The sequence below is a fragment of the Macaca thibetana genome, chromosome 13 (assembly GCF_024542745.1).
Source record: "Macaca thibetana thibetana isolate TM-01 chromosome 13, ASM2454274v1, whole genome shotgun sequence".
NCBI lineage: Eukaryota > Metazoa > Chordata > Mammalia > Primates > Cercopithecidae > Macaca > Macaca thibetana.
The window spans coordinates 91,736,372-91,763,555 of NC_065590.1; the positions used below are offsets into that span (position 1 = coordinate 91,736,372).

A 27,184-nucleotide genomic window follows, 5' to 3' on the forward strand; every position below is an offset into this window, starting at 1 on the left:
CCCCAATCAATACTCTTGTGATTTCCTATGCCTCTTTACTTTAATCTCTTAATCCCATCATCTTCATAAGCTGGGGAGGATGAATGTTGCCTCAGGACCCTGTGATGATTGTGTTAACTGCACAAATTGTTTGTAGAGCATGTGTGCTTGAACAATATGAAATCTGGGCACCTTGAAAAAAGGAACAGGATAACAGCAATGTTCAGGGAACAGGAGAGATGACCTTGGACTCTGACTTCTGGTGAGCCAGGCGGAACAGAGCCATATTTCTCTTCTTTCAAAAGCAAATAGGAGAAATATCACTGAATTCTTTTTTTCAGCAAGGAACATCCCTGAGAAAGAGAATGCGCCCTGAGGGTAGGTTGATAGATGGCCCCCTTGAGGCGGCCACTTTTTACGGTCAAAGCCGAAGGGATGAAATAAGCCCTGGTCTCCTGTAACGCTCCCAGGCTTATTAGGATGAGGAAATTCCCGCCTAATAAATTTTGGTCAGACAGGTTGTCTGCTCTCAAACCTTGTCTCCTGATAAGATGTTATCAATGACAATGGGTGCCCAAAACTTCATTAGCAATTTTGATTTTGCCCCATCCTGTGGTCCTGTGATCTTGCCCTGCCTCCACTTGCTTTGTGATATTTTATTACCTTGTGGAGTATGTGATCTCTGTGACCCACACCCTGTGCGTGCACTCCCTCCCCTTTTGAAAATTGCTAATAAAAACCTGCTAGTTTTATGGCTCGGGTAGCATCACGGAACCTGCCGACGTGTGATGTCTTCCCCGGACACCTAGCTTTAAAATTTCTTTCTTGTACTCTTTCCCTTTATTTCTCAAACCAGCTGAGACGCTTAGGGAAATAGAAAAGAACCCATGATAAATATCGGGAGTGGGAGGCAGGGATTTCATTATATTTAGATTTTAGTGGTAATAAAATTAGCAAATAAAATTCTCAAGTCTAAAGAAAACATTACTTTAGCCATAATAGGTTTTCTGTACAAAACCTATAACTATTCTTAGAACATCTTCCTTTGGGTTATGGCTGTGGTATAAAATGATGGCATTTTAGGCTGTTTTCAGTGATGTGGTAGCATGAATATGTCAGGAGGGGAGGCATGATACCTTACTGAACTCATCACAGCTGACACCCCTATAACAAAAGACAGGTTAACAAGAGAAAAGCATAACACATTTATTTAAAAACAAATGATTTGCCTTGCTAACTTGAAATTAGAATGGATATAAAGAGAAATTTTTACTTTCTCTTCTAGACCAGGCACTATAGGTAGAGATCCAGGAAAGCTCACTTTGTTTTAAAAAAAAAAAAAAAAAATCAAAAACTTCTTACCTTTCTTTGCTCGCGTTTTGTCAGTTGTTCCAGGATTTTGTCTGCAGGTTCCAGAGCAAGTCAGGTGTCTCAGCTGCCCCACGTTGGGTGCCAGAAACTGTGGGGTGGAAAGGTGTGATACCTCTCCTAACCCATCATAAGACGACACAGCCATCACTCCTGTAACAAAAGACAGGTTAACGAGAAACATGACAAATTTATTTAATCAACATTTTACATGACACAGGCACCTTCAGAAATGAAGACTCTGGTTGAGTGTGGCTCATTCCAGTAATCCCAGCACTTTGGGAAGCCTAGGTGGTTGGAATTGCTTGAGCCTAGGAGTTTGGGACCAGCCTCGGCAACATGGTGAGACTTCATCTCTCCAAAAAATAAAAAGTGGCATTCACCTGTATTCCCAGCTACTCGGGAGGCTGAGTCAGGAAGATCACCTGAGCCAGGTTGTAGTGAGCCATGACCATGCCACTGCACTCCAACCTGGGTGACAGAGAGAAACCTTGTCAAAATTAAAGAAATAAAGACCCAGGGAAAACTGTTTTTATGCTTAGTTTTGATGAAGAATGGACAACCTTGTAAAAATATGATGGGACAAAAGGGTATGGCCTAATGGTGGTAGACTGAAGGGGAAACCCAGCAAGGCCTGTCTGTCCAGATTCCGTTTGGCTTCTCTGTATAACCTTCCCCCCACTACTATGAGGCAGGAGCCCTCTGGGATAAGGGTCTTCAAGGGAGAAGGGAGAGAGGGACCTTTTTAGGTTTTAGAGCTTCCTTTGGGGGAGGAGTTGTTCTAGTTTCTGTGATGCACCTCAGGGAAGAAGAATTCTGGTTTCTGTGACTTGCTTTGGAAGACAAAGAGAGGCATGAGACAGGAAGGCAGGAGAAGGTCAGAGAGATGGTGTTTCTGAGGCCCTTTCAGTTGCCTCAGTTGAAAGTACTCAACATGCCATGCTGTTATACTTTGGAGTATTGTGTTCTGAACCCTAGTAAATACAGAGAAGTGGCATGGAGGTTGCTTCTCGACATGTATTCATGTGGTGCCAGGAGCTTTCTTGTGGTTCATGGGGAGTTTGGGGATCCTGTCCATTGAGCACCAGTTTAGAATGTGTATCAGATATGGTGACGTATGGCCTCATCCTGATTCTCCTCACACATAGACCCCTGGGGTGGAAAGATGGTAAGTTGATGCTAGCTTCAGTGCACATACATGCTTATTATCAAATTTTCAATGGCTCACACTTCCGGTACTAAAATACGGGCACCTACATATTCATAGCAGCAGTGTTTACAACAGCTAAAAAGTGGAAGCAATGCAGATGTCCATTAGTGGATATATGGAGAAACAAACTGTGGTATATCCATACAATAGAATATGACTCAGCCACAAAAAGGAACGAAGTGCTGATATGCACTACAATGGTGGATGGACTTTGAGAATATTATACTAAGCGAAAGATGCTAGACACAAAAGGTCACATATTTTATGGTTGCATAAATAATATGAAATATCCAGAATAGGTAAATCCATAGAGATAGAAAGCAGACTGATGGTTCCTGGGATCCAGGGAAAGAGGAAAGGGGAATAACTGCATAATGGGTTAGTGGTTTTGCTTTGGAGCGATAGAAATGTTTTGTAAGTGGATGGACGTGATGGTTTCACAATTTGGTAAATGTACTAAGTGCCCCTGAATTGTTCATTTAAAAATAGTTAATTTTACATTATATGAAGATCACCTCAATAAAAAAGGATATCATTAACATCCTCCCTAAAAACCCCAAAACAAACAAAAATCAAGATAATTAAATCTGCTGTCTTGGACTTATTAAACTGTTCTACTATTTTGCCCTGAATAAACTTTGTATTTCCTAACTGTGTATTTTTGTTCACGTTATGCTTTCAGACTGGAATGTTTTCCTTTATTCATTTTCTGCATCCAAGTCTTATCCAGTCTTAAAAGTATACCACCATAAGACTTTCTTTGTACCTCTTGAATTCCCTTCATCTTTCTTGAACCCATGCCCCAAATTCTCTGTTCATCCTTTGAAGGCCCCTGGCATTTTTATCTATATGTCTCTTTGGGTAGTTAACAAATGTGATGATCTTGGATTATATTAATTTATATTCATTTATTAGCTCTCTGTGTGCTTGAGTTTTGGGCCTGCAGTATCTTTTTTTTTTTTTTTTCCTTTTGTCTCTGCATTTATTTTTTTTTTTTAATTTTTATTTTTTAGAGATAGGGTATTGCTTTGTTGCCCAGGCTGGAGTGCAGTGGTGTGATCATAGCTTATTGCAGCCTTGAACTCCTGAGCTCAGTTGATCCTCCTACCTCAGCCTCTTGAGTAGCTGAGGCTACAGAAGTGTGCCACCATGCCTGGCTAATTATTTTTACTTTCTGGGGAGATAGGGTCTTGCTATGTCACCCAGCTAGTCTCAAACTGCTAGCCTTAAGCAGCTCTCCTGCCTTGGCCTTCCAAAGTGCTGGGATTACAGGCATGAGCCGCCATGCCCAGCCCCAGTATGTTTTGACTAAACAGAAGAAGTCACACTTTTGGGAGGGTATAGGAAGCTTAGTTCTATATCAGATAATTTTCCTATAGCTTAGTCATTAGAAATGAATTCTAATTAGAATTCAGTGACTTAAAATTTGGTTGATTTGTTTACTCATTCGACATTTAGCCGCTATGACAGGTGGGCACTATGATGGATCTGGGAATACAAGGATGAGGATGACAGAGTTCTGGACGCAGAAGAACACATCTTCACCTTGTGTTTAACATCAAATTGACAGGAGATGCCCATTATTTAAGCAATGTTCAGGGAAGAGTCTAGTCCCAAGGTGACGGCAGACCCCGGTTCTAGTGGACGAGTACTGCTTGTTCGTGGTGCTCCTTCTTATCATTAGGTTTGACGAAGACATGCACACTTTGAATTCTCAAGTGAGAGTTATTTATTTTTAAAATTTCCTTAAGATTTCTTGTCAAATTTCATTTTGACCTGTATGTCCTTAAATGTGCCCAAGGCTGAATCATAATTGTTGTTCTTTGAGGGGCCTAAGGTTTTTTATTCTGTATTTCCCTTGTGTACTCCAAAATGTAAGTTGGAAGGTACATGTGCCACGTAAATACATGGTGGCATGCGTGTGATTGGAGTATATGGTACTGGTGATTTTGAGGCATTGAAAAATTATCAAGTGCCTTAAAATGACCAAATAAAGTTTCAGGTTAGTTGACTGCTTTCAATAATATGTACCTTATTTTTTTAAAATGATTTTTTGAAACTTAGTCATCTTTTCCTATGATTAAGTAAGCCAGGACGCTCCATTTCTTCCCTCAGTATATAAATAGCCTTTTATGGTAATTTTTGTTTCTGATTAAGTTTAAAGACTGTGTCTTCTGTTCTCAAGGTCTGCTCTGAGTGATTTACCATAGTAGTGGAGAACAGGAAGTTCTTCCAGGCTGTGGAAAGAAATAGCTCTGAGGTGTGAGCCATTGAAAAATTGATAGTAAACATGTATGTGTATTTTGTTGTATTAGATGAAAAAGCAGTTTTTTGACTTATGTATAACAACACTTTTTTTAGATTTCAGATTTCAAATAAGTACCCCAACTATTTTTTTTACTCTTTGCCCATACTATTATAATTCCGGAGACTAAAAAGGGAACACTAAGCCAAGAGGGTGTCAGGTAATGGCTTATTCTCAAATTGATATTTGAGAGATATTGATGTGCTGTTATATTCTCAAAGATGAGCATGACACCATATTGCCCTAAGATTACAGTATGAATGCATGCATGGTTATATTTTTTTAACCTGGTAAATTCTTAGTCATAAAAAGGACTAGGACGTAACATGAAGGTTTCCTAGTCAAGTCTCAAAGCTTTGAAAATCACAGCCTGGAGAGGTTGCTCAGTTTATAAGTGGCTCGGATAAGACCTGTATCCAGGCCAGTGTTTATTCATCACGTGTGTGTATGTGTATAGAACGAATTCTTAGTGTATTTTGCTTTCATATGTATTGGTGGTATACTTGGTATCCTATTGTTCATATGCATATGCTGTATTCTTCATAAATTGAGTCATAATATGTACATGTGCACATTTTAAGTGTAAGAACAATCGCTTTTCCAGACTATCATGGCAAGAAATAGATTTCAGCTAGTTGTAATTGAGAGATCAAGGGAAAGCATCATCTCTTTATTTGAAAAAGTCCACAGTTCTTGATGATTTTCATATAATTTTCTTACATAGTTGACTCAGGAAGTCATTATTTTCATATTTAGCCAGGCTATGATGACCTTAATCCTGATTGGAGGCTCTCTACTGAGAAGAGAAAAAAAGTCAAAGGTGAGTTGTATGAAATATGATAATTGAAACCTTAAGAGACTCCTATTATTATACAAGATGCTCTTTGGATGATATAAAAAATCTCCAGATACTTTTGCTACACTTTGGAAGAAACATCAAGATTTCATAGATTTGGTCAAGGCAACAGATCCAGTTTTCTGATGGTCAGGCTTTCCCAAAAGCGAGGTCAGAGCCCAGGGTATGCAGCATGGCTCTCCTGCCAGGAGCCAGCATTGAGATGGTACACTGAGTTCAACGCTTAGAAGCCTGCTCCTTTTCAGATGCTCCTGGGTGAGATCACAGAGCAAGATTCATCAAAGAAGAAACACTGAGTAAACTTACCTCTGCCGGTTGGGGGTAATTAGGGTTAGGTTGGTGAGGCTTTCTTTGTCTTTGCATACATTTCCATGTTTTAAAGAAAAAATTTCATTTTTACAGTGAGGATATATTGTTTTTATAAATAAAAATCAAGATTTACATTTAAATGAAAGTAATAATTGTCATTTAATTGCTAGATTAAAGCAGAGATATTTTAAAATCCTGTAGGGGTTACTTTTGAGTTTTTTTTTTACTTTTAGTTCTTGACTATGTGTTATTTTTCTTTAGGTGAAACTTTCTAAGTTAAATCCGTGATGAATTTTTAAGTGTCTTCTGTAAAATCAGTGATAGTTACAAGGTTCAAGGTCTGTATTACGATATATTTTTAGGCCGGCACGGTGGCTCATGCCTGCATTTTGGGAAGCCAAGGCAGGTGGATCACCCAAGGTCAAGAGTTCAAGACCAGTCGGGCCAACATGGTGAAACCCTGTCTCTACTGGAAATACAAAAATTAGCCAGGCATGGTGGTGCACACCTGTAATCCCAGATACTCGGGAGGCTGAGGCAGGATAATCGCTTTAACCTGGGAAGCGGAGGTTGCAGTGAGCTGAGATCACGCCACTGCACTCCAGCCTGGGTGACAGAGCAAAAGTTCATCTCAAAAAAAAAAAAAAAAAAAAAATGCTTTTAGTTCACATTTAAAGAAGATTAAAAATATTGATTAATATTATGCATCAGGTTCCATGCTTTGAATTATCTTCTTTAGTTAAATAATCATCCAAAATATTCATCCAGACATATTTTTGAGGAAAAGTAATACTTTGTCAAAGCAGAAATTAGAATTTTATTTTAGTGATTTGCTCCTCTTTCTTTCTACTTCACACTTAGTGATAAGCCCCAGGAACTCTGCCTTTCACATTTTCTTGAAATTCCTTATTTACATGGATTGCCTTAGGCTTACTTGGGAAAAAAGTGTTGTTAGAGCTCTTTATTTTCCTTAAAATAGTGAGTCTCATGGTTCTGAATTCCATATTTAAAATCTCTTCTAGTGTAATGTTTAAATATGTTGTTAAATTTATGGTTTACTTTTACCTTTAAACCATATCATGTTTTATATAACAGATGATGTTCAAAAATGTACAATAAAATTATAATAAATATGGCATTGCCTTTTGAATGCCTTAGTTTGGTGAACAATAATTCCTTTTCTTTTTTTTTTTTTTTTTTTTTTTTGACAGAGTCTCGCTCTGTCACCCAGGCTGGAGTGCAGTGGCACCATCTCGGCTCACTGCAACCTCCACCTCCTGGGTTCAAGTGATTCTCCCGTCTCAGCCTCCCCAGTAGTTGGAACTACAAGCATGCGCCACCATTCCTGGCTAATTTTTGTATTTTTAATACAGATGGGGTTTCACCGTATTGGCCAGGCTTGTCTTAAACTCCTGACCTTGTGATCTGCCCACCTCAGCCTCCCAAAGTGCTGGAATTACAGGCATGAACCACTGCGTCCAGCCCATAATTCATTTTCATTTCTAAAGATTCTTTGCTAGCCATAAATTTTTTTTTCCCTCTCTGATTAGTTATAAGTTTAAGAGGAAATCAGCACTGGAAACTATTACATATCTGTCTTATATTTTTCTAAAGGGTATATTTCTCTCAGTGTTTGTCTGAAAGTGGTATATGTACATTTTTCAAAACATTATATTACCTTCATGTATGCACACCTGGTACACACCTGCCTTTCAACTTAGGTTGAAAGTGGTGACACATCTCTCTCCTGAGTATATTCTTGAGATGAAAGACCCTAGTTTATTTGCCTTTGTATCCTTAGAGCTTTAGACCTAGACTGACATTGTTGGCACCCAATTTGTCAAGTGAATTACCATTTTATACCTCATAAACTTTTGAGGATGACTTACATTTTAATTTTTCTTATTTTTTTCTCATTATTTAATATACCATTAAGGGGCCAAATAACATAGGTAAATTTGGTTTTAAAATTGATTCTTATACTAAATATTTTGAATTTAAACCACATTAGCAGATGCATTTGTATTGATTTGTTTTTCCCTTCTTAGATAAAGAGTCCTTTTACCCACTGATAGATGTCAATTGGTGGGCAGACAGTGCAGTGACTTTAGCTCGATGCTCCGGTGCCTTAACTGTTTCGTCGGTGAAAACTTTGAAGAATTTACTGGGAAAATCCTGTGAGTGGTTTGAACCATCACCTCAAGTCACTGCTACCCATGATGGGGGATTTTTAAGTTTGGAGGTAAGGCTTTTTTTTTTCCCCTTTGTTTGAGAATAGTTATATATTTAACCAAAAATTTAAATATCTGGTTTTTATTTGAGTTGTCTTATTATCTTGTCTTTAAAAACAAAAATCTGTGACTGGAATCAGGTAATGGTTGCAGTATAAAAAATTCGTTTTTTAGTGAATAAAAAATTGTAATTTAAGATAATGAAGAAAATTTGTTGTCATTTTGCTTTGTATAAAGTATTTCTTTTTCACTGAAATGGTAGATTTTTTTCTCCCCTGGATTAGTCATTTTAAAATGTAGAATGGTATCACTACCTAAGAAAAATACTCTTTAACCTATTTCTAAAAAGCATGGCAACTAAAGTTTTTGATTCTTTTAGTAAGGAAACTTGTTTATCATGACAAAAGACTTGAAAATAGAGGCTAGTTCTTTAAAGTTATCTTTTGGTCATTTAAAAATTGTATTTTAAGTCTTTCAAGGGTAACAACCTTTCATAGCTTTCACTTCAGCAATGCAGATTGACATGTTTTTTACTCTGAAGTTTGTTATGGAGTCTAAAGATGTTCCTTAAAGAAAACTATGACTTAAAATCTAAGCCAGCTCTGTTAAGTCTGAATGAAAGTTATCTTGAACAGCCAGGCTTTCAGACTCAGAACTTAGCGAAGCTGTTAGACATTTTTATAAAGGGGCGAGGGAGAGCTGTTCTTGGTAAAGCAAATTTAAGTACCTTTATGTTCATTCTCTGAAGAGATGAAAACAGATCATCAAATTATCAGGTACAAGACCTGATAATTATAAGTACAAGAGCATATTAATGACCTGTTATTAAAACAGGCTTTAGACTGGGCACAGTGGCTCACATCTCTAATCCTACCACTTTGGGAGGCCAAGGCGGGTGGATCACTTAAGGTCAGGAATTCGTGACCAGCCTGGCCAACATGGTGAAACCCCATCTCTAGTAAAAATACAAAAATTGGCTGGGCGTGGTGGTGGGTGTCTGTAGTCCCAGCTACTCAGGAGGCTGAGGCAGGAGAATCGTTTGAACCTAGGAGGTGGAGGTTGCGGTTGGCTGAGATCGCGCCACTGCGTTCCAGCCTGGGTGACAAAACAAGGCTCCATCTCAAAGAAAACAAAACAAAACAAAAAAACAGGCTTTAGTTTAGAAGATTTGGAGCTGATCATGTATGTGCATATTTCTGGAGCTGATGTATATAATGCTTGCTGTAAAGTTCCTTTGAGTTCCATTGTTAATCTTGATCACATAACTGATTTAATGAATCAAACCAGATTAGATTTAGAAATTTTTTTTTTCATTAATTCTAAAAAGTTATTCTTAGTTCCTAACTATTAATTTCAAATCTCCTTTTTCAATTTAGTGTGAGATTAAACTTGCCTCCAAACGATCTCGTTTGGAGACTAGGGCTGGAGAAGAAGATGAAGGAGAAGAGGATTCTGATTCTGATCATGAAATATCTGCCAAGGCTCGCTACTTTGGTTATATAAAACAGGGCCTTTACTTGGTGACTGAAATGGAGCGATTTGCACCAGCACGGAAACGCCCACGAACCATTACTAAAAACTACCGCCTCGTGAGTTTGCGCTCCACAACACCGGAGGAACTTTATCAGAGGAAGGTGAGACAGTAGCGTACTACTACCCAAGTTTGAAGTCATCAAGCTTTTCTTTTATTGGGAAAAAGTTAATTTTTTAATAAAGGAGAAAATTTCAAGAGGGATGTTGGATCATTGACATGTTAAAAATAGCAGTTCTCTAAAGCTTTTTAAAATAATGCTAATCTTTGTACCTAAATAATCAAAATCAAAACCATGGATAAAGTTGAATTCACTTAGACTGATTATCCACTTGGTGGCTTAACTCATTTCTTTGCTACCCTTCATGTGGCCTTCAGCTCTCCCTTTATCTGTGTTTAAATCAGCTATCTACAGAGGGTGAAGGAAGAAATGCTAGTCCAGGACTTGCTTGGGAAGCCGAGGTGACCAGCACTGTGTGTTTACATGATTTGTGCTGTTCTTGCAATGTCATGGTAGGAGCTCTGGACTAGAAGTTGGGTTGTTCCATGGTTGTCTTGGTTTTGCCATTGTTTTACTCTAAAATGAGAGCTTTGCACCTTTTATCTTTCATCTTTCTGTTAAAGTCCTGAAAGAAACACGAGATCCTTCTGCTCCTCAATATGTCTGTGAGCTTCTGGTGCCACAGTGCACAGGAATTAATGACATGCTGGATAGGTCCAAGGGATTATCATCATTCATTGTATCATCATCAGGACCCTGTAGATAATTCAGTCATGTAACATTCCTGTCTTTGTGTTTTTATCTGAAGATTGAAAGTGAAGAGTATGAGGAAGCCTTGTCCTTGGCTCATACCTATGGCCTGGATACTGACCTCGTATATCAGAGGCAGTGGAGGAAGTCAGTGGTCAACGTTGCTTCAATTCAGAATTATTTGGTATGTGTAAATATTTTGGTAATGTAAAATGTATATTCATATAGTATCTTTTGTTTATAGGGCTTCATTTTAGAGAACTTTACATTGCTGACTTTTCTATAATACAGTCAATGAAGTACAGTTTTCTCATCTGGAAAAATGGTCTTTTTGTTAGATTTTATTGCCCCTGCAACTGGACTTTGATGCTGAATACATGTGAACAAATATTCACTGATAAACCAGCTGACTACTTGGTTTCGGCCTAACGTTTTCTTTCCTGTACCACAATCACTTCACTTTATCTGCATTAGTCAAGAGCTAGTCAGGTGCCAGAAACCACACAGTAATTTAAACCGGGAAATTTACAATGTGGAGAATTATTTTCTAGTAACCAGAAATGAACGATAGAGAACGCTAAGGAATACCCTAGGGCTGAAGGGACGTATCCATGGAGGGAATGAACTTGGAAGGGAGGCCCTTCCCCTAGGCTGGGATTCAGACCCGTTGGACCAGGAGTGGTTGCAGCATGTAGGATGGAAGAGAAGTTCTCTGGGTTGCCTTGAGCCAGGGCTGGTCCACAGTTGCCAAGGTTGGCAGTCGGGGAGATATGGGATGGATAGGAAAGCTGGACGCCTGCTTCTGGGGGCCAGTGAGCTGAGGATGGGGGCCAGAAGACCCCAGGGACTATCCAGCAGGAAACCCCTACCAGCATGCATGTGGCTCAAGGCTGGTAGATAATTAAGGAATCATGGCCAAGACTGGCAAGAAAAAACTGTCTACTCCTATAGGCGGCCTTATTGTAGCTTCCAGTCTGGGAAGCTTCTCTCTTTGGTGTGTGGGAGATTCACTAGAAAACAGTCTGCCCACGAGAGTGCCAGTGAAACTCAGTGGGAGGGTGTCAACAGAGGGAGGAAGTGGGGAAGTAAGTGCCACTTGATGTCCCACACATGCCTTGTTGGTGGCCAAGCCATAGGAGCAAGAAGAAAAGAACCAAAGCACATCACGACTAGAAAGCAGAGCCTCTTCTTTTGCAGTGGCCCTCCAGCACCCAGAGCTTAATATTGTGTCAACTGCAAATGACATACGCTATCACAGAGCTGGCTTTGAGGGGAAATTTGGAGCTGAGAGGCAATAAATAGGTAACATATATGAAAACTGCCAAATACGCCTGTTTAAAACTTAAGTCTCAAAATTGGATACTTCCTGTTACCTGCCTCCCATAGTTAAGATTAATATGCAGTCTTGTCTCAATTAGTTTTAGCCGCTGCAACAAAAATATCAGACTATGTGGTTTCAACAGCAGAAATTTATTTCTCACAGTTCTAGAGGCTGGGAATTGCAAAATCAAGGTGTTGACCAATTTCATTCCTGGTGAGAGCACTCTCCTGGGTTGCAGATGGATTTCTTTCTTGCTGTGTCCTTATATGGCAGAGAGCAGAGGGAGAGGCAGCAAGCTGTCTCCTGCCTCCTCTTGTGAGGACGCCAATCCTGTCATGGGGCCTCCACTCTCATGACCTGATTGCTTTCTGAAGGTCTCATTTCCAAACATCATCACTCTGGGAATTAGTTTTTCAACATGTGAATTTTGGGAGACACATTGATTTCATAGCAAGCCTGTATGTTTTAACCTTTGGCATCTTTGTAAGAAAGATTTATAGTTAGACTCATGACATACTTTAAAAAAGGTTGGGACTTCTGATCTTAACATGTAGAAAGGAAAATACCTTTGCACTGTGGAAGATTGTGGGAAACACTGGGAAAATTTCATGATGATTACTTCCCTAAAAGTTTTGTACATTAGTAATTAAAAGTAAAAATATAACATGAAAAAGTTGTATGGAAGAAGATGATGCATCAGCCAAACAGGATGATAAACTTAACATTAATACAAGCAAGATATCAGAGGTGAAAGAGCATGAGAGGTAATGAAACGGAAGAAGACAAAGTTACTTGTATTTTCTTTAGAAAATCAAAACACTAATTCTGTATTATTTTTCTTTGTTGTTTTGTAATCTAAGACAATGAGCTCATGAGTTCATGTATATCTTTTTCTGGGATACAGTAAAGGACAGTTTTTATCTCTGAAGGAGTTGAGGGATGTTAGGAGAGACAAAACAAGTACTTTTCTGGGGAGGGGAATATTTTGTTTAGTTAAATAGCCAGTTAAGAGCAAGAGCACTCTGCTGGGGACTGCAAAGGGGTACAGGACAGGCATAAATGTGACTTTTACTCATTGGGAGCTTATGATTTTTTTTTTTTTTTTTTTTTTTTTTTTGAGATGGAGTTTCACTCTTTTTGCCCAGGCTGGAGTGCAATGGTGCTATCTCGGCTCACTGCAACTTCTGCCTCCCTGGTTCAAGTGATTCTCCTGCTTCAGCCTCCCGAGTAGCTTGGGACTACAGGCACATGACACCACACCTGGCTAATTTTTGTATTTTTAGTAGAGATAGGGGTTCACCATATTGAATGTAACTGACCATATAAACAGATTTCAGATAAAACTCTAGAAACCCAGTGAAGGTAGTGATTATTATTATAGATCTGGTAGTGATGGAAGGCTTTATATAGTGAAGATGTTTGGAGCAGGGATTTGGAAGGATTTAAAGTAGACCTTCTTGAGTGAGAAGGAAGGAAGACATTCTTAACAGGACAGATGGTATGAACGAATGAAAAGACGTTGAGCATGATTTATGAGGCCCATGACTAAATCTGTTTTATTCACTGCTGTCTTTCCATGTCTACTTCAATGCCTGGTATGCAGTAGGTGCCCAGTAAACATTTTGTGGATAGATGAGCTCTGTACATCAACCAGTTTGCTGGCACTGATATTTGACAATAGTGAACATTGGGAAATATGATTAAAAAGATATATTGATTTGGGTTCAGGAGGATGTGGAAAGGTTGTGATGACTTAGGCATTATCTACTGTTGTGGATTTCTGACTGTGGAAGCACAGAGGAAGATGGTATAGAGAGGATTGGAGTGGAAGGAAGGTAGGAAAGCTTGCTCAGAGCAGGGGACTCCTGCCGTGTCCTGGATATTTTGTGTTGATGATTTAGACTGGTATGGAGGCTGCAGCTGTGGAAAAGGGAAAGTGAATTAATAAGAGACATTTGAAGAAAGAACTGATGTGAGGCAATATATAAAGGATCCTAGGGAATGAGTCAAATATTAATTGAAATTTGTTACCATAATAGCTCTTTGTAGGAGGAGGGCAAGTCAGGGATTTTGAATGGAGTTGGAGAAAGCAGTTGGGAGGGAGGAATAGGACCTTGATCTTTCCAAAAAACAGCATATCATGACTTTTTATGATTAAGTTATTTACACCCTGGGATATATCTCATGGTCAAATAAATACAGAACTTTGATGGGCTCATTTGTTAAAAGTTAAACATGCTTATTAATTATGGCAGAATATATCTTCTCTTTCGGCCTTATTGTCTGCTCTATTATACAGCCACAGTGCAAGCCAAAGGCGATTATAAACGTTAGGAGAGAACGTTTTATATTACCAAAAATGAGTCCTGAGCTTTCTGTCTCTGTGTAGCTCATTAGAGGAAGAAAGCAAGCAGGTAAACTCACACTCCCTGCATCCAGTTGTAATCACCATTAGGGAATTGGCTGCTTTTCTTTTGAGTTCCTCTAGCAGCTCCCTGTGGCCAAGGTCCTAAATAGCTGTAATTAGATATAGCTTTACAATTCTGAAGGCAGTTGTAATGTGTTGTGAGATGTCATGGATTCTTTAATTCCTCTGTTTCTTCTTCTATATCCAGAGTAAAATAAAGAAGCGATCCTGGGTTCTCCATGAGTGTTTGGAAAGAGTTCCTGAAAATGTGGATGCTGCCAAAGAACTGCTTCAGTATGGATTAAAAGGCACAGACCTGGAGGCTCTTTTAGCAATAGGGAAAGGAGCAGATGAAGGCAGGTTGGTTATAGAAGGAATTGGAGTCAAAGTAAAAGTGACTTTGTGAGAACTTTTGTACTGAGACATTGGACTGGGTAAACTTTTCTTTAAGTTATTCTCTACTGAAGCAGTTGCTTTTGATCAATACTTTCTTATCTGAAGTCATTGCTCATCAGGCATTTGGAACTTTTTAAAAAATATAAATATGAGAATATATCTGAGAAGTAAATAATTAAAATGAGACTGACATGATTACCATTTGAAGACCTTAAGAAGAAGTGATTCAAATAGCAAACTCTGGACATTTTCTGCATAGGCTGCTTTACATTGAATGAATGTAACCCCACATCTCTTCCTAAATAGTTTTCATTTTCTTGATTTTTAGATTTCTATTTGTGATAATTACTGATGACTTTTTGCCCATCTATGGATATAATGAATGATCACTTTGTTTACAATGGCAAAAGTTTTTTTCAAATACTTCCTTCTGTTTTTGTGCAAATCAATAATTAAATCAGTCAAAATAGGAGAAAGCTTTTCACAGCATGAAGTTTTTAAAAATGATGAAAATATATTTGTTCTTTTATACTTGCAGATTTACATTACCTGGTGAAGTAGACATTGACAATATCTCCTATGAAGAACTTTCACCACCTGATGAAGAGCCTGCCAAGAATAAAAAGGAGGAGGAGCTCAAGAAGAGACAGGAACTACTGAAATTAGTGAACTTTTCCAAGTAAATGATTTGTTACTGTTCATTTGATACTTTCTTTAAAATAGTCATTTCAGTGTGTTCCTTACTAGTGTAGTAATTAGTCCAAATTATTTCAGCAACTTAAATCAAATGTACTTACTATTATCTTACCCTTGTGCTTTTCTGAACTGTTTCATGAGTTTTGGGCTCAATGGAGTATTAATAATTTTCATTGTAACTCCTAGAGAAATAATTCTGTGTAAATATAAGTGGCCTAATATAGTTATTCAAAACAGGTTGACACTGGAACAAAAGGAACTTTGCCGTTGTAGACGGAAATTATTAACCTACTTAGATCGACTTGCAACATATGAGGTAAGGAATAATTTTTATCAAACCAATTATGTTCATTTTATCTGTCATTATAAGTGCTATGGCTGCCCTAATATCGGATATTCTTGGTCCTTAGAACTATTTCTCTGGGAAAAATTGATTTCTTACAGAAGCAGGTTCTCTTATATACTAGTTTTGGTAAAAATTAGAGATTGCGAAAGCCAGAAGTTGTTTTGTTAGACTAGGGAATAGAAGTGCCTTAGCCATTTTAGTGCATTTGTGTTTCGAGATTCATAATCTTTTTCATTTACTTTTATATTTTGATTTTAAGATAATGGCACGTAACTCTTTTCTATACCAGATTTCAGTATATACTAGGTTTTAATGTGAATATTTCTGACTCATTTTATTTTAATGATTTTTTTTTTTTGAGATGGGATCTCACTCTGTTGCCCAGGCTGGAGTGCAGTGGCATGATCTCAGTTCACTGCAACCTCCACCTTTTGGGTTCAAGCGATTCTCGTCCCTTAGCCTCCTGAGTAGCTGGAACTACAGGCGCATGCCACCAAACACGTCTAATTTTTGTATTTTTTTAGAGACGGGGTTTTGCCATGTTGCCCAGTCTTGTTTTAAACTCCCGGACTCGAGCAATCCGCCTGCCTCGGCCTCGCAAAGTGCTAGATTACAGGTGTGAGCCAACTACGCCTGGCCTATTTTAATTATTTGTTAGTGGGTTGAATTTACTTGATTCACCTTTGATCCTAATTAGGGCTGAAGTTAGGTATTTGAGCTTAAAAACAGTATACTTCACATTTGGGTCTTCAGGGACACAAACATAGATGTCCCCATCTTGGGCATTTCAGTAGCACTCTGTAGTTTAAGACCAACTTAGATATTGTTAAAGTGTAAGTGTAAGTCAGCCACATTTCAGTAAATATACGTAGGTTAGATTGCTTTCTTACATGACTCTTGTAGCTGCAGTTCTCTAGATTTTAAGGTAAGTTTTTCATTTTAAAGTTTGACTTCACTTGGAGGTTACTTTCTTAGTCTGTGTTCTGCCTCCCTTGTGTGTGTGCCCCTCGGCTCTTGGCACTGGCATACAGTAGGCACTGTATGTTACATCTGATAATGTGATGCTTGTCCCAAGAATGTCTGACCATGCAGGCAAATGCAGAAGCCTTCGATTCCCCCATCCTGCTAATATAATTGAAATGTTTTTAAACAAAATACTGAAAGAGGGCTGTGGTTATTAAAAAAACATTGGTAATGACTATATCATTACCATTTATCATTGCAAACAAGTTACGAAACATTCTTAGTAGGTTCATTTATAGATACAGTTCGTTTGGCTGTTGGATGATCACATTACTTTAAAACACATCATGTTGATATGCCTGAGTTCTGTGATGTTTTGAGGTAATATATTAAAGCCAGTTGTGAATTGCAGAAGTCTGTACAGATACAATTATTTTTATACTTAGCCTTAGTTTCTCTAATGATATCTTTTTTAAAAAGTGCCTACAAGTTCAGTTTGACTATCCAGTTAATTTTTTTCATTATTTTTTAATTTTTTAATTGCTATTCCCTATATGACAGTAGTAAGTATATTTATTATTATACTGTAACAGTAACATTTAAAGTATTTGTTGAGCTTACTGTTTTTAGGGAATTCTGCAAAATTCTTGAAAAGTAGGTGAATTTGATGAATTTCAATGTTAAAACTTAGTAATGAAAATATTCAGATGTAATAGCTAACCATTAGATAGTAGTAGAGATAGGCATTGCATTTTAATCACAGGACATGGCTTCTTTTATTAATACTGTGATAAATGAGATAAAAATGAATTCATTTAAATTTGACATGAGTACCTCCTCAATGCAAGATATTGTGCCATTGCGAGAGGTAGAGAAAGGAACAAGGAATGGTCTTCATGGAGTTCACATTGTATAGACATTAAATGCTGATAAGAAAGGTATGGAGAATTGATGAGGGAACATAATGAAGAAAAATGTCAAATTCTTCCTGGGGATGTCTGAGATGACTCCACATAGAAGTAATAGCTAGCCTTTCACAAAAGGAAGGCAGATTTCAGGGGCTAGGGAGGACCATAAGGGGGATGTTAGAATGGAGTCTCCTTACAGTTAGAGATTTGTCTTGTTTGCTGCTGTGTCTCTGAGCTCTGAATGGTTCCTGGCTCATTGAAGGGTTCAGTAAATATTTATTGCAAGAACCAGTAGGTAGGAGAATACCCTTAAGAAATATCAACACATTCTTTTGAGGACTTAACTATTTGTCAGCCGTTGTCTTATGAGATGGGTACTGTCATCTTCTCAGTTTTATGGATGTGAAAACTGAGGCTTAGAGAAGGTAAGTAATTTGTCCAAATAAGTAGGAAGCAAGGACTCATAATCAGGTCTCTCTGATGGGTAGCCCATGCTGATAATCAGTGTGCCATGTAAAGGCCCAGTGGCATGAAAGCAAGTGTCATGCTGTTGAGTAAGTAAGCTAGTCAGGGTACAGGATGGGGAGCGTGAGGGGTGGCACAGAACAAAGGTGGGAAGTATGGTTAGAATAGTTTGTGGTCATGTTTGGAAGGGTCTCCTGCCATGTAAGTAGTTGCATTAAATTTTTATCAGAGGTTGGGCACGTTTAGGAAAGAACAAAAAGTGGAGGAGAGGAGAGGAGACTGTGGCTGTGGGCCGCCCTTTGAAGAAGTTTGACCGTGAAGAGGGGCAGAGAAGATGGTGGTATCTATAGCAGGTGTTTAGAATAGAAGGAAGAAATATTGTTTTTATATTAATGGGAATGAATAGTAGAGGGTGAGGAGGATTTTATGGAACAAAAGAAAGAGAGGATACTTGCATGATTATAGAAGTGGAATACGAATGGGATCCAGGGCATCGGTGGGATTTTGAGGCTTTTTAGGAGCAGAGATATGTTTCTTTCTGCTGTAACTGGAAGGAAGGAAAATCTTATTACAGATACAGGTAGGTTTGTAGTTTTGGTGGGTTGGAAAAATGAGGAATTTCTCATCTAATAGTGTCCACAAAAGGCAAGGTTTTCCGCTGAGAACAGGGGCTGAGGAATAGGGTGTTGGAAGTCGAGAAAGAATGACAGTTGTGGAAAAGTTCCTAACAGAGACTAGGAAATAAAACTTCTTAGGGAAATGTAGTAGCGTGGATGAGCAGCACTAATTATCTGTTTGAATCATGTTGCCTGGAATTTATCAATTTTTTAGCTTTTTATTATAAAAAACTTCAGTCACTCAAAGAAGTATAGAGAAGAGTGGTGTGATGAGCCCGATGTGCCCATTGCTCAGCACCAACCATTTTCAGCATGCACCAGTTATGTGTGTCTTTTATTCTCCATTTTTCTACTCTTGCCTTCCCTTTTTCACTGAATATTTTAAAGCAAAGCCCGTATATCTTATTTCACCCTTAAATATTTAGGTATGTATGTCTAAGAAGGACTTAAAAAACTGGAACCACAATGATATGATTATTTCTAACAAAATTAGTAGTAATTCCCTGATAACATCTGATACTTACTTTATCTTCAGATTTTCCTGGTGCTTTTTTTTTTTTTTTGCATTGATTCATTTGAATGAGGATCCAAGCAAGGTTGAGGTTTTGAAATTAAAATGGGAATTGTCAGCTTGGTTTTGTGACTTATCTTCAGTGACTTCATAGCTTGTGTTCAGAGATCATAGCTGGGTTTGACTGGTTAGGGAATGATTTGCTGGATGAATGCAATAAAGGGAAAGAGGCCAGGGATTAAGAAGCCCTTTTATAGCCATGGACCAGGCACTTTAAGCTGATTAGAAGGAATGAGGGACTTTGAGGGGAAATGGAAAGTGAACAAAGAAGTAGAGTGAGTGGATTGGATGCCTCTGTGAGATTGAGGAGTAGTTGAAATGCCACTTAGTGTGTGAGTAGGAAGATTAGGTGCGGTAATCACAGAGTCGGGGCTAGACATTGAAGTGTTTCACACAGTGTCTTTTGATGATGATAGAGATCCAGGGTTTTGTGACAGGATGTATAACTGAGATGAAATAGAGGAAATAATTGTCATACATGAGGAGTCAAGGAACTGAGAGCTTTTTTTGTGAAATAGGGTCTTGCTCTGTTGCCCAGGCTGGAGTGTAGTGGCACAATGATAGGTCACTGCACTCTTGACTTCCTGGGCTCAAGCTGTTCTCCCATTTCAGTCTCCCAAGTAGCTGGGACTACAGATACATGGCACCATGCCCAGCTAATTTTTTTTTTTTTTTTTTGTAGAGGTGAGTTCTCGCCATCTTGCTCAGGCTGTTCTCAAACTCTTGGGCTCAAGCAATCCTCCCACTTCAGCCTGCCAAAGTGTTGGGATTACAGGCGTGAGCCACTGCGCCTGGCTAGAACATTTGTGAAATACTTTTCTTCTTTTGGTTTCCATGAGTATGCATTAAATTCTTTTTCTCTTTACTTCTCTGACTGTTCCTCCATCTACTTTTCAGATGCAGGTTCCCTTTTCCTTGTTCATCCTTTAAATAATGTTGTTCCTCAGGCTCTTTCAAACTCATTCTGTTTAATCTCCCTTGGAATAATACTTCCGTATTAATCACCCTATGCCATATATCTCTAACCCACATCTTAGTCCAGAACTCCTGACTTGTGTATTCACCTGCTCACTGTGTAGCTCCTTTTAGACGTGCCGTAGTTGCCAACTTAACCCATCTACAGGTGAACTTCTCAGCTCTCCTTCCTCCCTCCTCCCTCCCTCACCTCCTCCACATCTCCTCATTCTTCTCTTTCCTGTCTCTGTAAATTAATTCAGTCAACAAATATTTATTGACTATTTATAAATGTGGCCAGAATAATACTGACAGGCAGTGTGCTAGGAATCTGGGATTCAGTATTAAACATGGCGGACATGAGCCCTAAGTCGTACTTTGTAGTGGGGAGACCTACACTTGCAATTCCAAGGCTAACTTCTCGTTGTCTTTTATGTTTCAGCTTGTGGGCCACTTCTCTGTCCTCCCAGAACTAGTTGTGGCACCTTACTGAGTATTTCCCCTCACCTATTCCTAGATTTTAAGCTACTTAGAGGGTGGGAAAAGTGTATTATTCATTGTATCACAGTGCCTGTCACAGTTCCCTTAGCACATGGTGAGTGGCATTCGGTAAATATTTGTTGAATAAATGAATGGTTCAATCTGCATTTGACATAGGTCACCCTAGAAGTGGTAAAATTAAAGTTCACCTACAGAGGTTCAGGTGCTCATAATACATTGTCATGCATGACTGTTGCTTATTTTTACCCAGTGGTTGATTTTGGTTGTCCTAATGTAATTAACTTAATTTTTACTGCCTATTTCATTTACTTCTGGATTAAAAAAAATAACATTTATTAATATAGCACTTTTCAAAATAAAGGCAAGAATGCAAATGTGGTACTTTAGTTAACAATTGATGGTTGGAATTAATTAATTCAGGCCTTATTTATTTAGGCAGGCAGAGTTGTAAAGGTTTTTGATATTTTCTTGTCACCCATATTTAAAAGCCTTTTCATTAAATCACTGTTTCCCCTCAGGAAATCCTAGGAGTGCCTCATGCATCTGAACAGAGATATGATGCTGAATTCTTTAAGAAATTCAGAAATCAGAATATTGTTCTCTCAGCTAGAACTTATGCTCAGGTAATTTGCTTTTGGTAAATAAAATAATTATGGTTATTAACACTCTCTAAATCTTTGAGCTGTGCAGTTAATGTTATTGTGTGCATATATTGCATTTTCTTTTTTGTTTTAATATTAATAAGTGTAGGGAAAATTTTAATTTAATATCCATCATTCTGAGTTTTAAAAATAAATAATTTTCATAGCCGTAGATTGAGAAACAGGATATAGGCTAGGAAAAACCAGGGTCATTTCAAAGTGCTTCATATCAGAGCTGCATGACAAAGTTAGTTTTTGAATGTTGTCATATAAAATCACTCCTTTATTTCTTAGATTTACATTAGAAACTTACCCCTTGCCTTTTGTACAGGAAAGTAATGTACAAGCTCTAGAAATTCTGTTTACTTATCATGGCTCCGACCTGCTTCCTCATCGCCTTGCGATTCTCTCCAACTTTCCAGAGACCACTTCTCCACATGAATATTCTGTTTTGCTGCCTGAAGCTTGGTATGTGACTATGTTAACAGAGTTTTACCTTCTTTCTATATATTGATAATTTCTTGTCATGCTGAACACCTTAAAATTAAAAAAAAATAATTTTAATGTAATATATTTAAACTTTTTTCCTGATAAAAAATTAAGTTATTGTAAATGGTCCTGAAGCCAAAGTGTTTCTAACATAACAGGATTACCTTAACAAGCACAATTTTTTCCTTTTTTTTTGAAAGCCTTCTGATTTTACTTCTTTGTATTTAGTACATACTGTTTTCTGGTTAAGAACAGGTTTTAGGATAATGTATGCCTGAGGTAGTTGTATCTTTTAGAAATTGAAGTGTGTTTTTGACAGTATTAGATGGGAAGACCCAGAAACCCAGGGATACTGCATCTTCCTTTGCTTAGCAACCCTGTCTTCATAGGAAATACCACAGGCAAAAAGACAAATGGGAAACTGAAATATTGCTTTACCACTAGACTAATGCTCCTCCTCTCAGTTTACGGCGATTTGATAATTGGGTTGCAGCATGTGATATAGTGTCAAAGCCTGTGCTGGAACCATTGAGTCCCTGTATTACCACCTGGTAGTCTTCTGTTCCTGAGAATAAAGGAGAGGGAGTACATTTGTCTCACTGATAACTCAAAAACAGGTAGGCCATTTGCCCCAGACCTGAATGGCACCTGGGAGAAAACAGGAGGGCTGAGCATACCTTGCTTAGGTCAGTTACTGAACAGAGGCAGAAGACAAAAGAGTAAGATGACACATCCATTTGTGTGAACCTTTACCTGTGGTGAGCTAGCCCACTAGTAAGTGTGGCTCAGTGGTTAACTACATGATTTGTCTTTTCTGTGTTTGAGTTACTCATCTTTAAAATGGGTTGACAGTCCCTGTCTTATTCACTTTGCATATTTTTAGTAACACCAGAATTGATAATTATTATATCTGGTTGCTAACTATAGTATACTGTAAAGTACCCTTTAGTGCACTGTTAAGATAATTCTGACTGAAATCATTTTTACTAATTTCAGCTACTGGAAACTTACGGTGCTAAGAGATGTTATTCAAATTACGGGGATCATTTGGCTTCCTCATTCCTCCCTTGCTGCCTCCACTCAATATCCTATTTCTAGGCATGGGTATTAATGATGATGGTCGACATGTATAGAGTAATTACTATGTATTTGGCACTTATTTATTTTTGGTCTTCAAGTAATTTTGGTATTATCCTGTTATTACAGAAAGCTGAGATTTACAGAAGTTTAGCAGCATGCTGAAATCTATATATGTGCAGCCAGAATTTGAACCTGTATTTACTTTAAGTTGTAGGTCAGTAAGCACTGAGAATATATTATAAACTCCTTAGTTTACATTAGTGTTAGTCCTTGAAAAGTAACTCTTTGTTTTGATAAAAATCAAGAAAAAGGGCTGAGCATGGTGGCTCACTCCTTGTAATCTCAGCACTTTGGGAGGCCGAGTCGGGCGGACCACGAGGTCAGGAGATCAAGACCATCCTGGCTAACATGGTGAAACCCTGTCTCTACTAAAAATATAAAAAAATTAGCCAGGCGTGGTGGCGGGCGCCTGTAGTCCAGCTACTCAGGAGACTGAGGCAGGAGAATGGTGTGAACCCAGGAGGCAGAGCTTGCAGTGAGCCAAGATCACGCCGCTGCACTCCAGCCTGGGCAACAAAGCGAGACTCTGTCTAAAAAAAAAAAAAAAAAGAAGAAAAAGAAAAAGCTCAGGATGCTTTTTTCATTTTCAAATAATTTTAGATCTGTATAGTGAAGGATAATGTAAATGATATTTTATAAATATATTTTATGCATGTTTTCAGAATATAATTATATCTATTGTTCTCCGCCTCTTTGCAGAATGAATCTAATCTGAATGGAAATTACCTTTCCTACTGTAAATTGTTAGTATAGAGAAAAGGGCTACTGTCTCAACGGTTTTTTTAAAGGCAGTTTCTCCTTAGATTTGGATACATTTGTCTAGGCCATACCACCCTGAAGGGCCTCCCCCATCTCCTCAGATTTGGATGCATTTATTGTCAGTGTTTTCTGATGATTGCTTAGATAAGCATTTGATTTTAACCTGAAATTTGAAAGTTGGTTGCAAAAGAGTTGCACAGTACCCAATGCCACACTACCTTTGAATGCCCTGTGGTTCCTTTATGGGGCCTGCCACAAGAACCATTTTAAATTGTGATCAATAGTTTAGTCATACCCTATTGCAGCAGGGTATGATGAAAAGAATATAATGTTATTTTGAATCATTGTTTGGGGATATGTTGTTTAGACAAACTTTGAAGAGACTGATTTCTTATGAGTTCTTAAGTTATGCTCATTTTTAAACACATTTGGAAAAAATAGTTTTTTAAAATTAACCTTTATTCTCAAGAAAGTCTTTCATACTATTTTTTTTCTATAGTAGTAAATAGAATGAACAATAGGTTACAATAATATCTCTGTCCTTTCATAATTTAGGTTTATATTAGTCTGTTTGTGTTGCCACAGAGAAATACCTGAGGTAATTTATAAAGAGAGAAGGTTTAATTGGCTTATAGTTGCGCAGACTGTACAAGAAGCATAGTGCTGGCATCTGCTTCTGGTGAGAGCCTCAGGAAGTTTCCAGTCATGGCGGAAGGTGAAGGGGCAGCAAGCGCCCTCACATGGTGAGAGGGAAGCAAGAGAGAGAAGGGGGAGGTCCCAGACTCTTAACCGGAACTAACTGAGTGAGAACTCACTCATCACCAAGGGGATGGTGCTGAACCACTAATGAGGAATCTGCCCTCACATCCAGTTGCCCCCCATCCAAACCCCACCTCCAGCACTGGGAATCACATTTGAGTGTGAGATTTGGAGGGAACAAACATCTAAACCGTATCATAGTTACTGCAAAGCAAAATCACAGTTGTGCTTCAGGCAGAACCTCTTCTATGAGGATTTCTGTAAGTTACTCCTTTCCCAATACTCTCATAATTCTTTATTTTCATTGTGTAACACCTTTTACATTGTGTTTTAGTCATACTTATTTCTGCCTTTCTCCCTCATTTCCTTCTCTCATAAATACCAGACTAGCTCTTAAAGACAGAGACCATCTCTTCCTTATGTTCAGATCCCAGTTAGGGTGGCGCTTGTATAGTGAGTATACTGAAAATGTTTGCCGACTGCATAAATTAGGTCCTTTTGTGTCATTTAAAAAAGAGGTTTTGAAGTATCCTGCAGGGAGTGCAGATGGACTTTCACTTGCTAACCTGGAAGAAGCCCAGGTCTGTGTTTACCGAGGTCCTGAAGGGTTCAACTGCTGTTTCAACCCATCGTTAAGGATGGAACTCTTTTATTCTAATTGAAGCTTTACCCTAAATGACAAGTAGAGCAGTAAGATATACTTATAAAAATTATTTCCATCGTGAGGGTTCTTTGAATACTTGATATTCATTTTCAAATCACTTGGAAGCATTAGTTCAGATGAGCAGTGTCCTGTTTGTTGGTGCGTGAGTGCTTTCCTCCATTTTCCACGCACCATTGGCTGGGCACCTCAAACGTGCCTGGAGCTGTGGTAGGGACTGAGGATGAGTAGAGCATAGCTCCTCTTCAGCAGGAGTGATCAGGGATGCTTTACAAAGCAGTAGCACTTCCTGTTACAGCATCATGCTGTCAAACGAGGAAGAAAGAAAAGTTAAACATACCCTAAATAAGTAATTGCAGTTCATTCTGCTCTTTTCTTTTTTCTCCTCAGTAGCAATGCTGAAAACTAATAAAATGACCTTGACATTCCCTGACTGTCTTGGATGGCTGTTCGCTTTCCATGTGTGTGCCTTATTCTTCTTCTGAGAGTGTACATTGCTCAGTGGCTCAGCCTGTTTCATTCTGCTCTTTTCTTTAACTCCTCCACTTATATTTTGCAAGTAATAATGACTTTTTAATAATCTGTTGAATTGATTTCAAGTCAATTAGTGACTTGAATTGAAACAAGTCACTAGACTCTACGTGTATGACTCCCCAAATGCCTGTCTCGCTGTGCGGTCTTCAGCCAGCTGTTAGGAGGATTGCTTAGAGCCCCCTGCGCTCTCCACTCCTGCCACACAGGCCTCTGACTGTTCCTTGACCTTGCCAAGCCTGCTCCTGCCCTAGGTCTTTTTAATTTAGTGTGCCCTTCTCCTGTGTCATCTTGTAACTGGGTCTCTTACTTCATTCTGAATCTCTACTCAACTTAATCTCTTCATAAAGGTCTTCCCTGACCACATTTTTCATATAAGCTTCACTTTGCCCTCACTTTCTGCCTATACTCTGTTTTTCTTCATAGTACTTACTCCTAATATGTTACATGGTTATTTGTCTTCTCTACTTTATCTGATCTTCCTTGGCCTTCCTATTTAAGAATTTATTTAAAATTCTACTTTTATTTTAAATCTTCCTTCTCTGCTTTATTTTCTTCCTAGCATTTATTATATAGTAATCTAATTAATTTGTGTTTTACTTATTTATCTTATTTATTGTCTGTTTCCCCTTCTGGAATAGCAGCTCCAGTGGACAGCGATTTTGTGTGTTTTGTTTCCATCCTTATCTCCTGCAATTAGAATATTGCCTGGAATGTTGTAGGCACTCATTAAATACTTGCTGAATGAATGAATAAATGAATGGGTGAATGTAAGATCCATAAAGAAGGGACTTTGCCTCTTGCTCACGAATGTAGCTGCAGCACTAAGAACAGTGCCTAGTACAAACCAGTAGCTCAGGAAGTATTTTTTTGAATGAACGAGTGACTTAGGGACCACAAATTAAGTACATGGAAGGACAGATAGAATTTTAGATTTTAGAGTTCAAGCTGTATTAAATTTTGCAAAACAATAGTAAGTTATGCCAAGTTGACCTATTGCCTGCTCTGTTTTGAGATCCCACTGGCAGAACTTTTGCCTTGACATTTAACCAACATTTGATTAACCACTTTCGATTCAAACACATTTTATGATTATGAAAGCTGGGAAACTTCTAAATTATGTGCTATTTTTGTGTTTTATGTTGTCAGTCTTAAATCATCATGTGTATTTGACATTGATGAAATGTGAGCAAGTTTTATAAAGCTTTGAAATTACATTTGCTGTCATAGGTGATGCATCTTTTTATAGCCACCTATTCTGAGTTTGTAACTGTTATAAAATGTTTTCATTTGATATTCTAGTTGGCTGTTTTAAAGTACAAAGGTGACATTTCTTACAGTCTTTGTTAGCTTCCACAACTTGAGATAATAGAGATTTTCTGTTAGAAGAAACATTTTGTCAGTGGGGTATGTTTTGGTGCCTATAGCATGTTTCAGAAAGATTATTTAGATTTTTCATTTTTGCTCTTTTTCTATTTGAAAATATTTCCTGAGTGATGAATACAATTTGGTTAAAATT

At 38.2% G+C, this 27,184-nt stretch overlaps 1 protein-coding gene across 3 annotated transcripts in view; it reads left to right on the forward strand.

The window, feature by feature from the left end:
• NBAS (NBAS subunit of NRZ tethering complex) overlaps positions 1-27,184 on the forward strand; it is a 394,766-nt gene that overhangs the window by 81,537 nt on the left and 286,045 nt on the right. For all 3 annotated transcript variants that reach the window (XM_050754036.1, XM_050754037.1, XM_050754038.1), the window contains 9 exons: positions 5,619-5,682; positions 8,076-8,269; positions 9,635-9,892; positions 10,599-10,724; positions 14,477-14,628; positions 15,203-15,343; positions 15,598-15,676; positions 21,204-21,308; positions 21,658-21,794. In XM_050754036.1, coding sequence (XP_050609993.1) covers positions 5,619-5,682; positions 8,076-8,269; positions 9,635-9,892; positions 10,599-10,724; positions 14,477-14,628; positions 15,203-15,343; positions 15,598-15,676; positions 21,204-21,308; positions 21,658-21,794 — 1,256 coding nt within the window. The remainder of the gene's footprint in view (positions 1-5,618; positions 5,683-8,075; positions 8,270-9,634; positions 9,893-10,598; positions 10,725-14,476; positions 14,629-15,202; positions 15,344-15,597; positions 15,677-21,203; positions 21,309-21,657; positions 21,795-27,184) is intronic.